Raw genomic sequence first — 14,836 nt, 5'->3', positions numbered from 1 at the left:
TATGAACCTGATACCTATACTAGAGAGTATATAGACAAGCCTTAAATTCCAGTCTCCCAAAGCAGGCACAGCACTCACACATCCTCAGAGTCACACATATGAGCTGAGGACTTAAGTATGTACATGCAGAGACGTAGAGGTATGTATCAGCTGGCATCTGAATCTTGTCATCCTAGAAGGTGGAGTTGGGGTTACAGACATGTCATTGCAGAAACCAGGAAGAAATTCCTGACTTGTCTCCATTACTTAGCTCTTGGAGCGACCTGAGCAGGAGAGCAAATATGAGTGCTAGTGAGACAGTAGCAAATGTTCCGGTGATGTGGCCTCACACTACACTGTCTCAGGATGTACATTGTTATGTAGTAACTTGAGCCTTAAGGAGTAGTTATTAAATTTTGAAACATCACTGATCATGTCCACAGCATGGTTTAAAAGGTTGAAAATAGCCAAAGTGTACATCATTCTGGTATTTTAGGTTTATTTATATGTATGTCTATGAGCACTTGTATGTATACATGTGTTGTATATTCATGCTTAATAATATGGGTATCAGAAAAGAGTGTTGGAGCCCCTTAAATAATAGGCTTTTTTGAGTCATCCAAGGGTGTCAGTCCTTTGCAAGAATGGCAAATGTGCTTAACCACTGAGCCATCTCTCCAATACCAAGCACCCTATTTTAATTAATGAAAAACAAAGTATAAAACTTTGGTCAAGTTTTGAAAGAGTTCATTATAATCTCATGTACATGACCTAGCACATGAGTGACACCAAAATACAGGAGATGGAGTGGTACTTTCCAGATGAGCAAAGGCCACAGCACTGTGTTACAATGAAAAGCATATTCAAAGTACAGAAAATAATGTGGCTCAGTCCTAACAACTGTAAATTGGAAAATAATAAATTGTTGAATAGGAGTTGGGCAGAAGCCATAATTCACACTTGGGTTTAAATCCTTTACTTAGTTTTCTTAGCCTGCTTTCCATTGCTGTGATAAGACATTGATCAGAATCAACTTGAAGTTTAGAGGGGTTTATTTGATTTACATATATTAGATCAGTCCATTGGAGGAAGCCAAGGAAGAATGGAGGGCAGGAACTGAAGCAAAAACCATGGAGAAATGCTGCTTATAGGCTTTGTCCCCCTGGCTTTCTCAGTTTGCTTTTTTAAATATCCCAGAACCATTTGCCAAGGAATCAAACTGCCTACAATGAACTGGGCCTTTCCCCACTAGCCATCAATTAAGAAAAACCCCACGGGCTTTTCCACAGGCCAATCTCATGGAGACATTTTATCAGTTGGGGTTTTGTCTTCTCAAATGACTCAAACCTATATCAAGTTGACAAAATCCAATCAGTACAGCAGAGCACAGATTCCACCAGTAACTGAGTGTTAACTATTTGGATGTGATGTGAAAAATAAATTAGGGAATGACCACATAGTTGCAATTCTGCCTAAGCGTCTCACATTACAATATCATGCTGTCTTCCTCAAAGTTCATAATCAAGAGCCATAAAGTCAAAAAATAATCAGCAAAACCATCATAGTGTTTTATTTAATGGTTTATGGCTTGGCATTGGTCCTTATCCTTGTATCTGCCTCACAGTGAAGACAATTTTCATAGGACTCTGGGAATTTGGGTACATGTCAATGTTGGAGGCTCAGAACAAAAGTGAGTGAGACTATAGACAGACATATAGAGACAGACAGACAGGTTAGAGAACAGATGATCACCAGAAAAAGTGAATTTTGATTAAAAAAGACACAAACCACTGTAAATACATAGTCACTACCTCTATTTATACATATGTGCATGTCTTCTCCACATTTTACTTAGCTCATCAAACCCATCTAAGAAACAGATTAGTCCCTGTGGCTTCTCAGTGAAGGGTCCATCAGTGGCTAAGGAGAAATTGAATTTCCCCTCATATGATTCAATTTGATTTTGGTTTGTTGATATCTCATTGTGTTAGTATATTTTTTTAAATCAAAGCTCATAGTCATGTTTGTCTTTTCAAGAACTTTAGCTTACAATAAATTTCAACCCTTTTTTAAAAACAATAAATTTGTACAAGTTAAAAATACCATTTTGTATAAAGCCTGTGGCGGTGAAGGACTGAGGAAGGGGAGGGACTTTAAAAATAAAAATACAAGCCCATTTTTGGTAAGTATGCAGGATATGTGATCTTAAAACTCACCTGACTACTTAACAGTTCCCTACTACCTGTTTGTCAACATAGAGAAGCAGATGTTAGCATAGCCCAAGCTTTCCCTCTTTTCTTCATTTCTCACTTTTGGTCATCATCATTTTCAGTGATGGCCTTCAGAAATCTAAAACTCCATAAGAGTATGAAGAGCAAAGTTGTGACTCCACTTCTTCTAAGAGTCCCACACTGTTTAGGATTTCTCCAGTTAAGTTCTCATCAGGAGAAAAAGGAAGGTGATTGAAAAACATATTAAACACAACAACTCATAGATTCACTGACTATAGAAAGAACTAAACTTTATTATATTTTCTGTTGACATTAATAATACAAAATAGTGGGGTTCACTGTGAAATTTTCTGATGAGAATGACATAGGTCAATCATATCTATCAATCTTAAATCATTTTTAAAAAGATCTATACCTTGTCATCCCTACACAGGTAATTTGTTAGAGAGCTACCATGTACAAGTCTTTCCACCAGCTACTGTTTTTTCCCCCATATTTTTCACTTTCTACATTTTTGGTGATACTCTTTGACTTTCACAAGTCCTTCCCTTTATGAATAATTCTCATTGATATCTCAATATTATAGATAAAGAGAGAAACTGAGACACAATAAGCAGATTTTGAAATCCCATCTCAGTTTATCTGGCTTCAGCTGGGTCTTGTGACTGGGATTTGTCTATCCTGACAGATATACTCCTATGGCAGGAATCCTTGAAGCATGAGATTAAGGATGACAGGCATCCACTTGCTAGCCTTATGCTTAAGACATAGTCCGAGCTGAATGAAGGATCCATTAACCCCATGGAGGAAGGCTGCTAAGGAACATTTGGTCATTGCTAGTCACAAGACCGTGTGGGTGTCAGAAGGCAGGACCAGCCATACCCAGCTACTGTCTCATAGACTGGGGCAGAGCCTAGGAATAGAATAAAAGGGCTGAGAGGCAGTGCATCTCCATTCACACACATCCTTTGGTGCCCAAGGATCTTGTGCTGCCTGTCACCCTGGTAAGTGTTCATTGGGGAAAAGAGCATGGCCTGTACCAGAAAAAAGCTAAAAGGAGACCTGGAGGAGAGGCATAGCAGGACCCCACATCCTGGAGACCACACTGACAGAACATAGAATGTGGGGGTAGGAGATGGAAGTGTTGGGGAAAGATACTTTGAGTCTATGGAAAGCAATAGAAGGAACTGGGTACCTTTGACTTTTGAATGAGAAGATAATAATCTACCCTTCAGTGAAGTAGTCCCTCAAGAAGGGATCCTGAAATACAGAAAGCTTTGGACCTTGGTAGGCTTCAGGAGGAGGAGGAGGAGGAGGAGGAGGAGGAGGAGGAGGAGGAGGAGGAGGAGGAGGAGGAGGAGGAGGAGGAGGAGGAGGAGGAGAGCTGGTAACACAGCCTGGGATAAATTAGGAAAAAAGAATAACAAGGAGGACAGAGCACCAAGGGATCTTTGGGTTTGGAAAACACTGAGCCATGGATTGAAATTTCATCATAGGCTGCTCAGAATTTTTAAGACATACCAGGACAAGACCAGTCAACATAAAATGTTGAATTGAGACTTGCCCAAAAGAAGGGAGCAGGCATGGTTCATGCTTTCAGGAATAAGCTAGATATGTTATGAAAAGGAGTTAGAACATTGATCAATAATTATCATTTCCTTCTCTGATATCACTATTTTGAACAGTTTCGGGAGCTTGAGGGATCTGTGGAAACCTCATCAGAATCACCATAAGGCATAATAGTTATAGATCAAGCCCAATGGCATTGTAAAAGATACCATTTAGAATTATTAAGTGGAGGAGTAAATTATTCGAATATGCCTCCAGACTATAAAATCTTTCAAATTGGGGATTGTTACAGGAGAATATATTTTTAGAAAGAATAAGAACCTGTTTTATTTTTCCTGTCAAAGCTTACAAGATAATTTGACATTACCGGCCAGTACTGCAGAAGGCTTTCGGGTTTCTTAGAAATAAAACTACTTTTATGGAGTTTCTATGACTATCAGCTATGTTTAGACCCCAGGATTCAGGTTCTAACTTGCCCTGTGACTCTCTCACAGCTCCTGAATATCCACAGCCAAGATGTCCTGCCAGCAGAACCAGCAGCAGTGCCAGCCCCCTCCCAAGTGTCCTCCCAAGTGCCCTCCCAAGTGCCAGACACCAAAGTGCCCTCCAAAGTGTCCCCCTAAATGTCCTCCCAAGTGCCCCCCTGTGTCTTCCTGCTGTAGCCTGGGTTCCGGGGGCTGCTGCAGCTCTGGTGGCTGCTGTGGCTCCAGCTCTGGTGGCTGCTGCAGCTCTGGGGGTGGAGGTTGCTGCCTGAGCCACCACAGACCCCGCAGATCTTTCCGTCGCCATCGCCACAGCTCTGGATGCTGTAGCAGTGGTGGCAGCAGTGGCTGCTGTGGCAGCAGCGGTGGCTGCTGTGGCAGCAGCGGTGGCTGCTGTGGCAGCAGCGGTGGCAGCAGTGGTGGCTGCTGTGGCAGCAGCTGTGGCGGCAACCAGCAGTCTGGGGACTGCTGCTGACTTGAGCAACTAACACATTAAACAAGCCATTCAGGAGGAAGCCATGTTCGGAGGACTTTCTCTGGCCTGTTCTCTTCTGCTGACCTGTTCTTCTCTCCTGATGCCCTGTGTGTCCTGGGCTCTAAGATGCTGTAATCTTGTGAGATGTTTTGAATGTCCCCTTTTGAAATGCCTGTCTTCTCGGGGACAAAATAATAAAGTGCTTCCCTAACAAACTTCTCTAGATTCTTGATCATTTGACTACAAGCACTTTACAGATCAGCTTTGCCAATCAAGTGTCAGTTGTTCCAAAGATGACTCAGAAGCCTGGGTCTGTGTGGAGCAGTAGCAGGTTAACTCACAGGGTGTGGACAGTGGTTCCTCACTCACCTACATTACTGCCTACAGTGATGATCAATCTATCCAATATGTTGCCCATTGGTGTTATTGTTCCTTTACGGTTCACATCTATTTTCTGGGTTTATATCTTCTACTCCATTGTTAGTAATTATGATAGTAGCATTTATAAGAGGTGGTTTGATATGATGTGAGAGGTCAATATCTAATACCTCTCACTATAGTGAAAATTCCTGACAAACTATGCATCCTTTAAATTGAAGGTATTTGATTGCTTATTTAATCATCAAGTTATGATTTGATTCCAACCTCTCCACACAATCAGGATTACCTAGAGGAATCACATAACACAGAATTTGAAAGAATGAACATAAACTTCATCCAAGAATTTAAGAAATCAAGAGAAGCCATAAAGATGAAGTTCAATAAACTTAAAGTCAATAAATGCCTGAGTGATGCTCAAAATCACAAAACCATAATGCCAACAGAAACAACAAAAACAATCTAGGATTTGAAAATGGAATTCAAAATGGAGACAGAAACATTAAAGATGACTCAAGCTTAATGGAAATGGAATTGAAAAATCCAATAACTCCAGAAGAAAACTCAAGAAGCCTGATAAGTTAGTTTAATCAAGCAGAAGACAGAATTATCAGGATTCAAATATAGACCATCTAGAAGAATTAAGCAAGGAATATTAAATAGTCTAGCAGAAATAAGCAAAGTAATTAAATCTGTTTTTAAAGACACTGGGGAAACACTTGTAGGAAATGTAGGACATCATGAAAAGACCTTCTAATTTTAATATATATATATATATATATATATATATATATATATATATATATATATGTACACTGAGGGCATCAGATCCCATTCCAGATGGTTGTGAGCCACCATGTGGTTGCTCGGATTTGAACTCAAGACTTCTAGAAGAGCAGTCAGTGCTCTTAACCACTGAGCCATCTCTCTTGCCTCAAGGCCTTCTAATTTTAGGAAAAGATGAGGAAGAAGAATTTCATGCCACTGGTGTAAAACAGATCTTCAACAAGAACATGGAAGAATGCTTACCCAAACTAGGGAACCAACCCCTTTAAAGCTACAAGAAGCATACAGAACACCAAATAGACACCCCCCCCTCGTTAAATCATAGTTAACACACTAAGTGAATAGAAGAAAAAAATGTATTGAAAGCTGGAAGACAAAAAACACAAGTCACATATAAAGGAAAACCTATCAGAATGATGACTGGTTTCTTAATGGAAGCTTAATGGAAGCTTAATGGAGCATTCATTCCAAGCACTAAAAGTCCATGACTGACACCCTAATCTAATGTATCCAGTGACACTATATGCGGCAGTGATGAAGCAAGAAAAATTTTCTACAATACGAACAGCCTAAAACTGTTGTATTTGGTGAGGAGAGATGGTTCCATGGTTAAGAGCATGCATTGTTTCACCAGAGGAGTCAAGCTTGATCCTCAGCACCGACTTCAGTAGAGTTTGTAATCAGAGATTCTGATATATTCAGCAGTTCTTTTACTACTCAGGGTTGTTTTAAGAATCTTAGGCTCTTTGTTTTCATATGCAGCTTAGAGTTGTCCTTTCAAGGTCTGTCAAGAATTATGTGATAATTTTTATGGGGATTGCATTTAATTTATGGATTGCTTTTGGTAGAATGGTCATTTTTTTATTGTATTAGTCCTACTGACACATGACACATGGGAGATAAGTCTATCTTCTGAGTTCTTCTTTAATTTCTTTGGTGACTTGAAGATTTTCTCATACAAGTCTTTTGCTTGCACAGTAAAAGATATCCTAAGATATTTCACATTATCTGAGGCCACTGTTCAAAGTGTTGTTTCCCAGATTTCTCTGTCAGGTTATTTATCACTTGTCTATATGAAGGAAACTGATTTTTTGAGTCAATTTTATATTCAGCTTCTTCGCTTAAAGTGTTTATCAGCTATCATAGTTTCCTGATGGAAATATTGGGTTCCTTATCTATACTATTATATCATCTGCAAATAAAAATACTTTGACTTCATTTCCATTTCGCATTTCCTTGATCTCCTTCAGTTTTCTTAATCTTCCACTGAAGACTTCAAGTACTATATTGAATAACTATGGAGAGAGTGAACAACTTTGTCTTAACCCAGATTTTAATAGAACTTATTTGAATTTCTCACCATTTAAGTTTATGCTGACTGTTGGCTTGTGGTAAACTGCCTTTATCATGTTGTGGTATGTCCCTTGTTCCTAAAATCTCAAGGAATTTTATCATGGATGGGTGTTAGATTTTGTCAAAGGTCTTTTTTGCACATAATCATGTATGTTTTGTCTTTCAGTTTGCTTGAATGGTAAATTATATTTACTGATTTATGTATGTTGAACAATACCTGCATCTCTGTGATGAAGCCTACTTGATCCTGATGGGTGATCTTTTTCATGCATTCTTGTTTTCAAGAGAGTATTTATTAAGATTTTTGCATTTATGTTTATAAGTGACATTGGCAGTAATTATCTTTATTTATTGAGTCTTTATGTGGTTTGGGTATTAGGAAACTATGCTCTCATAAAATAAACTTGGTGATATTTCTTCTGTTTCTATTTTGTGGAATAATCTGAAGGGTACTAGCATTGAAAGTGTTTCTTGGGCATATACCCAAAAGATGCCCCACCATGCTACAGGAGCACATGGTCCACTATGTTCATAGCAGCCTTATTTGTGATAGCCAGAAGCTGGAAAAATCCCAGATGCCCCATGACAGAAGAATAGATACAGAAAATGTAGTTAATTTACACAATGGAATATTACACAGCTATTAAGAATGAGGATATCCGATAAGCAACACCCCATGAGCAAACTTGAGCCTCAGGACCACAGGTAAGACCAACTTTTCTGCTGCAAGCGACCTGCCTGGTGAACTCAGGACACACAGAGGCAAAATTCCTCTAGGACCGGACACTTCTGGTATTGAGTGGGAGACCCAAACCAGCGGATCCCTGCCTGCAGCAGCTTTCTGCTCCCAAACCCCTTGGGAGAGAGCCCTCACCACCTGGTCAGGTGGGCACTCCTGAAGCTGCAGAGCAGAAGAGACCACTAACACTGCCCACCTCTGCCCACATCCCTGGCCCAAGAGGAAACTGTATACGGCCTCTGGGTTCCCATAGAGGAGGGCCCAGGAGCAGCAGGTCTGCTGCATCTGAGACACTGCCGGAACCTTAAGGGACCGACCAGATAAACAGTTCTCTGCACCCAAATCCTGTGGGAGGGAGGGTAAAACCTTCAGAGAGGCAGACATGCCTGGGAAACCAGAAGAGACTGCACTCTGCACACATTTCTGATTCCAGAGGAAAACACCAAACGCCATCTAGAACCCTGGTGCACGGGAACCCTGGTGCACGGAAGCTCCCAGAAAGGGCGGCACAGATCTTCCTGGTTGCTGCAGCCACGGGGAGCTCATAAGCAACACCCCACGAGCAAACTTGAGCCTCGGAACCACAGGTATGACCAACTTTTCTGCTGCAAGCAACCTGCATGGTGAGCGCAAGACACAGGCCCACAGGAACAGCTGAAGACCTGTAGATAGGAAAAACTACACGCCCGAAAGCAGAACACTCTGTCCCCATAACTGGCTGAAAGAAAACATGAAAACAGGTCTACACCACTCCTGAAACACAGGCTCATAGGACAGTCTAACCACTGTCAGAAATAGCAGAACAAAGTAACACTAGAGATAATCTGATGGCGAGAGGCAAGCACAGGAACCCAAGCAACAGAAACCAAGACTACAGGGCATCATCTGAGCCCAATTCTCCCACCAAAGCAAACAGAGAATATCCAAACACACCAGAAAAGCAAGACCTAGTTTCAAAATCATATTTGATCATGATGCTGGAGGACTTCAAGAAAGACGTGAAGAACTCCCTTAGAGAACAAGTAGAAGCCTACAGAGAGGAATCGCAAAAATCCCTAAAAGAATTCCAGGAAAACATAAGTAAACAAGTAGAAGCCCATAGAGAGGAGTCACAAAAATCACTGAAAGAATTCCAGGAAAACACAATCAAACAGTTGAAGGAATTGAAAATGGAAATAGAAGCAATCAAGAAAGAACACATGGAAACAACCCTGGATATAGAAAACCAAAAGAAGAGACAAGGAGCTGTAGATACGAGCATCACCAACAGAATACAAGAGATGGAAGAGAGAATCTCAGGAGCAGAAGATTCCATAGAAATCATCGACTCAACTGTCAAAGATAATGTAAAGCGGAAAAAGCTACTTGTCCAAAACATACAGGAAACCCAGGACTCAATGAGAAGATCAAACCTAAGAATAATAGGTATAGAAGAGAGTGAAGACTCCCAGCTCAAAGGACCAGTAAATATCTTCAACAAAATCATAGAAGAAAACTTCCCTAACCTAAAGAAAGAGATACCCATGAGCATACAAGAAGCCTACAGAATTCCAAATAGATTGGACCAGAAAAGAAACTCCTCCTGTCACATAATAGTCAAAACACCAAATGCTCAAAATAAAGAAAGAATATTAAAAGCAGTAAGGGAAAAAGATCAAGTAACATATAAAGGCAGACCTATCAGAATCACACCAGACTTTTCACCAGAAACTATGAAAGCCAGAAGATCCTGGACAGATGTCATACAGACCCTAAGAGAACAAAAATGCCAGCCCAGGTTACTATATCGTGCAAAACTCTCAACTAACATAGATGGAGAAACCAAGATATTCCATGACAAAACCAAATTTACACAATATCTTTCTACAAATCCAGCACTACAAAGGATAATAAATGGTAAAGCCCAACATAAGGAGGCAAGCTATACCCTAGAAGAAGCAAGAAACTAATCGTCTTGGCAACAAAACAAAGAGAAGTAAAGCACACGAACATAACCTCATATCCAAATATGAATATAACAGGAAGCAATAATCACTATTCCTTAATATCGCTCAACACCAATGCCCTCAACTCCCCAATAAAAAGACAAAGATTAACAAACTGGATACGCAACGAGGACCCTGCATTCTGCTGCCTACAGGAAACACACCTCAGAGACAAAGACAGACACTACCTCAGAGTGAAAGGTTGGAAAACAACTTTCCAAGCAAATGGTTGGAAGAAGCAAGCTGAAGTAGCCATTCTAATATCAAATAAAATCAATTTTCAACTAAAATTCATCAAAAAAGATAAGGAAGGACACTTCATATTCATCAAAGGAAAAATCCACCAAGATGAACTCTCAATCCTAAATATCTATGCCCCAAATATAAGGGCACCTACGTATGTAAAAGAAACCTTACTAAAGCTCGAAACACACATTGAACCTCACACAATGATAGTAGGAGACTTCAACACCCCACTCTCATCAATGGACAGATCATGGAAACAGAAATTAAACCGAGACCTAGACAGATTAAGAGAAGTCATGAGCCAAATGGACTTAACAGATATTTATAGAACATTCTATCCTAAAGCAAAAGGATATACCTTCTTCTCAGCTCCTCATGGTACTCTCTCCAAAATTGACCATATAATTGGTCAAAAAATGGGCCTCAACAGGTACAGAAAGATAGAAACAATCCCATGTGTGCTATCAGACCACCCCAGCCTAAAGCTGGTCGTCAATAACAATAAGGGAAGAATGCCCACATATACATGGAAATTGAACAATGCTCTACTCAATGATAACCTGGTAAAGGAAGAAATAAAGAAATTAAAGACTTCTCAGAATTTAATGAAAATGAAGGTACAACATACCCAAACTTATGGGACACAATGAAAGCTGTGCTAAGAGGAAAACTCATAGCGCGGAGTGCCTGCAGAAAGAAACAGGAAAGAGCATATGTCACCAGCTTGACAACACAGCTAAAAGCTCTAGAACCAAAAGAAGCAAATACACCCAGGAGGAGTAGAAGGCAGGAAATAATCAAACTCAGAGCTGAAATCAACCAAGAAGAAACAAAAAGGACCATAGAAAGAATCAACAGAACCAAAAGTTGGTTCTTTGAGAAAATCAACAAGATAGATAAACCCTTAGCCAGACTAATGAGAGGACACAGAGAGTGCATCCAAATTAACAAAATCAGAAATGAAAAGGGAGACATAACTACAGATTCAGAGGAAATTCAAAAAATTATCAGATCTTACTATAAAAGCCTATATTGAACAAAACTTGAATATCTGCAAGAAATGGACAATTTCCTAGACAGATACCAGGTACCGAAGTTAAATCAGGAACAGATAAACCAGTTAAATAACCCCATAACTCCTAAGGAAATAGAAGCAGTCATTAAAGGTCTCCCAACCAAAAAGAGCCCAGGTACAGACGGGTTTAGTGCAGAATTCTATCAGATCTTCATAGAAGACCTAGTACCAATATTATCCAAACTATTCCACAAAATTGAAACAGATGGAGCACTACCAAATTCCTTCTATGAAGCCACAATTACTCTTATACCTAAACCACAGAAAGACCCAACAAAGAAAGAGAACTTCAGACCAATTTCCCTTATGAATATCGATGCAAAAATACTTAATAAAATTCTGGCAAACCGAATCCAAAAGCACATCAAAACAATCATCCACCATGATCACGTAGGCTTCATCCCAGGCATGCAGGGATGGTTTAATATACGGAAAACCATCAACGTGATCCATTATATAAACAAACTGAAAGAACAAAACCACATGATCATTTCATTAGATGCTGAGAAAGCATTTGACAAAAGTCAACACCCCTTCATGATAAAAGTCCTGGAAAGAATAGGAATTCAAGGCCCATACCGGAACATAGTAAAAGCCATATACAGCAAACCGGTTGCTAACATTAAACTAAATGGAGAGAAACTTGAAGCAATCCCACTAAAATCAGGGACTAGACAAGGCTGCCCACTCTCTTCCTACTTATTCAATATAGTTCTTGAAGTTCTAGCAAGAGCAATCAGACAACAAAAGGAGGTCAAGGGGATACAGATCGGAAAAGAAGAAGTCAAAATATCACTATTTGCAGATGATATGATAGTATATTTAAGTGATCCCAAAAGTTCCACCAGAGAACTACTAAAGCTGATAAACAACTGCAGCAAAGTGACTGGATATAAAATTAACTCAAATAAATCAGTAGCCCTCCTTTACACAAAAGAGAAACAAGTTGAGAAAGAAATTAGGGAAATGACACCCTTCATAATAGACCCAAATAATATAAAGTACCTCGGTGTGACGGTGTGACTTTAACCAAGCAAGTAAAAGATTTGTACAATAAGAACTTCAAGACACTGAAGAAAGAAATTGAAGAAGTTCTCAGAAGATTGAAAGATCTCCCATGCTCATGGATTGGCAGGATTAATATAGTAAAAATGGCCATTCTACCAAAAGCGATCTACAGATTCAATGCAATCCCCATCAAAATACCAATCCAATTCTTCAAAGAGTTAGACAGAACAATTTGCAAATTCATCTGGAATAACAAAAAACCCAGGATAGCTAAAACTATCCTCAACAATAAAAGGACTTCAGGGGGAATCACTATCCCTGAACTCAAGCAGTATTACAGAGTAATAGTGATAAAAACTGCATGGTATTGGTACAGAGAAAAACAGATAGAGAAATGGAACAGAATTGAAGACCCAGAAATGAACCCACACACCTATGGGCACTTGATTTTTGACAAAGACGTCAAAACCATCAAATGGAAGAAAGATAGCATTTTCAGCAAATGGTGCTGGTTCAACTGGACACAAACATCACACCGAGGTACTTTATATTATTTGGGTCTATTATGAAGGGTGTCGTTTCCCTAATTTCTTTCTCAACTTGTTTCTCTTTTGTGTCAACATGTTGAAGAATGCAGATCGATCCATGCTTATCACCCTGTACAAAGCTGAAGTCCAAGTGGATAAAGGACCTCCACATCAAACCTGATATACTCAAACTAATAGAAGAAAAACTAGGGAACATCTGGAACACATGGGCACTGGAAAAAATTTCCTGAACAAAACACCAATGGCTTATGCTCTAAGATCAAGAATCGACAAATGGGATCTCATAAAACTGCAAAACTTCTGTAAGGCAAAAGACACTGTGGTTAGGACATAAGGGCAACCAACAGATTGGGAAAAGATCTTTACCAATCCTACAATAGATAGAGGCCTCATATCCAAAATATGCAAAGAACTCAATAAGTTAGACCGCAGGGAGACAAATAACCCTATTAAAAATGGGGTTCAGAGCTAAACAAAGAATTCACAGCTGAGGAATGCTGAATGGCTGAGAAACACCTAGAGAAATGTTCAACATCTTTAGTCATAAGGGAAATGCAAATCAAAACAACCCTGAGATTTCACCTCACACCAGTGAGAATGGCTAAGATCAAAAACTCAGGTGACAGCAGATGCTGGCGAGGATGCAGAGAAAGAGGAACACTCCTCTATTGTTGTTGGGATTGCAGACTGGTACAACCATTCTGGAAATCAGTCTGGAGGTTCCTCAGAAAATTGGACATTGAACTGCCTGAGGATCCAGCTATACCTCTCTTGGGCATATACCCAAAAGATGCCCCAACATATAAAAAAGACACGTGCTCCACTATGTTCATAGCAGCCTTATTTATAATATCCAGAAGCTGGAAAGAACCCAGATGCCCGTCAACAGAGGAATGGATACAGAAAATGTGGTACATCTACACAATGGAATATTACTCAGCTATCAAAAACAATGACTTTATGAAATTCGTAGGCAAATGGTGGGAACTGGAAAATATCATTCTGAGTGAGGTAACCCAATCAAAGAAAGACACACATGGTATGCACTCATTGATAAGTGGTTATTAGCCCAAATGCTTGATTTACCCTAGATGCCTAGAACAAATGAAACTCAAGATGGATGATCAAATTGTGAATGCTTCACTCCTTCTTTAAAAGGGGAACAAGAATACCCTAGGGAGGGAATAGAGAGGCAAAGATTAAAACAGACACAGAAGGAACACCCATTCAGAGCCTGCCCCACATGTGGCCCATACATATACAGCCATCCAATTAGACAAGATGGATGAAGCAAAGAAGTGCAGGCCGACAGGAGCCGGATGTAGATCGCTCCTGAGAGATACAGCCAGAATACAGGAAATACAGAGGCGAATGCCAGCAGCAAACCACTGAATTGAGAATAGGACCCCCGTTGAAGGAATCAGAGAAAGAACTGGAAGTGCTTGAAGGGGCTCGAGACCCCTTATGAACAACAATGCCAAGCAACCAGAGCTTCTAGGGACTAAGCCACTGCCTAAAGACTATACATGGACTGACCCTGGACTCTGACCTCATAGGTAGCAATGAATATTCTAGTAAGATCACCAGTGGAAGGGGAAGCCCTTGGTCCTGCTAAGACTGAACCCCCAGTGAAGGTGACTGTTGTGGGGAGGGCGGCAATGGGGGGAGGATGGGGAGGGGAACACCCATAAGGAGGGGCGGCATTAGGGGGATGTTTGCCCGGAAACCGGGAAAGGGAATAACACTCGGAATGTAAATAAGAAATACTCAAGTTAATAAAAAAAAAAGATAAAAAAAAAGTTCTAACAACAAAAAAAAAGAATGTGGATATCCTGGGTTTTGCAGGCAAATGGATAGAAAATATCATCAAGCATGAGGTAACTCAGACACAAAAGAACATGCACAGTATGTACTCACTAATAAGTGGATATTAGAAAAAAAGTATAGAATACCCAAGATGTAGTCTAGAGAACTCAAAAAAT

The 14,836-nt window shown here is 40.0% G+C and overlaps 1 protein-coding gene across 1 annotated transcript; it reads left to right on the top strand.

The window, feature by feature from the left end:
- Nucleotides 1–3,634: 3,634 nt before the first annotated feature.
- LOC120100587 (late cornified envelope protein 1B-like) lies at nucleotides 3,635–4,951 on the top strand. Its single transcript, XM_039103329.2, has one exon. The coding sequence runs from the start codon at nucleotides 4,296–4,298 to the stop codon at nucleotides 4,734–4,736; it is 441 nt and encodes a 146-aa protein (XP_038959257.1). The 5' UTR covers nucleotides 3,635–4,295; the 3' UTR covers nucleotides 4,737–4,951.
- The last annotated feature ends 9,885 nt before the right edge of the window (nucleotides 4,952–14,836 follow it).

The sequence above is a fragment of the Rattus norvegicus genome, chromosome 2 (assembly GCF_036323735.1).
Source record: "Rattus norvegicus strain BN/NHsdMcwi chromosome 2, GRCr8, whole genome shotgun sequence".
Classification (NCBI taxonomy): Eukaryota; Metazoa; Chordata; class Mammalia; order Rodentia; family Muridae; genus Rattus; species Rattus norvegicus.
Note: the sequence above shows the minus strand (reverse complement) of the source record. Positions and strands in the feature narration are given on the sequence as shown.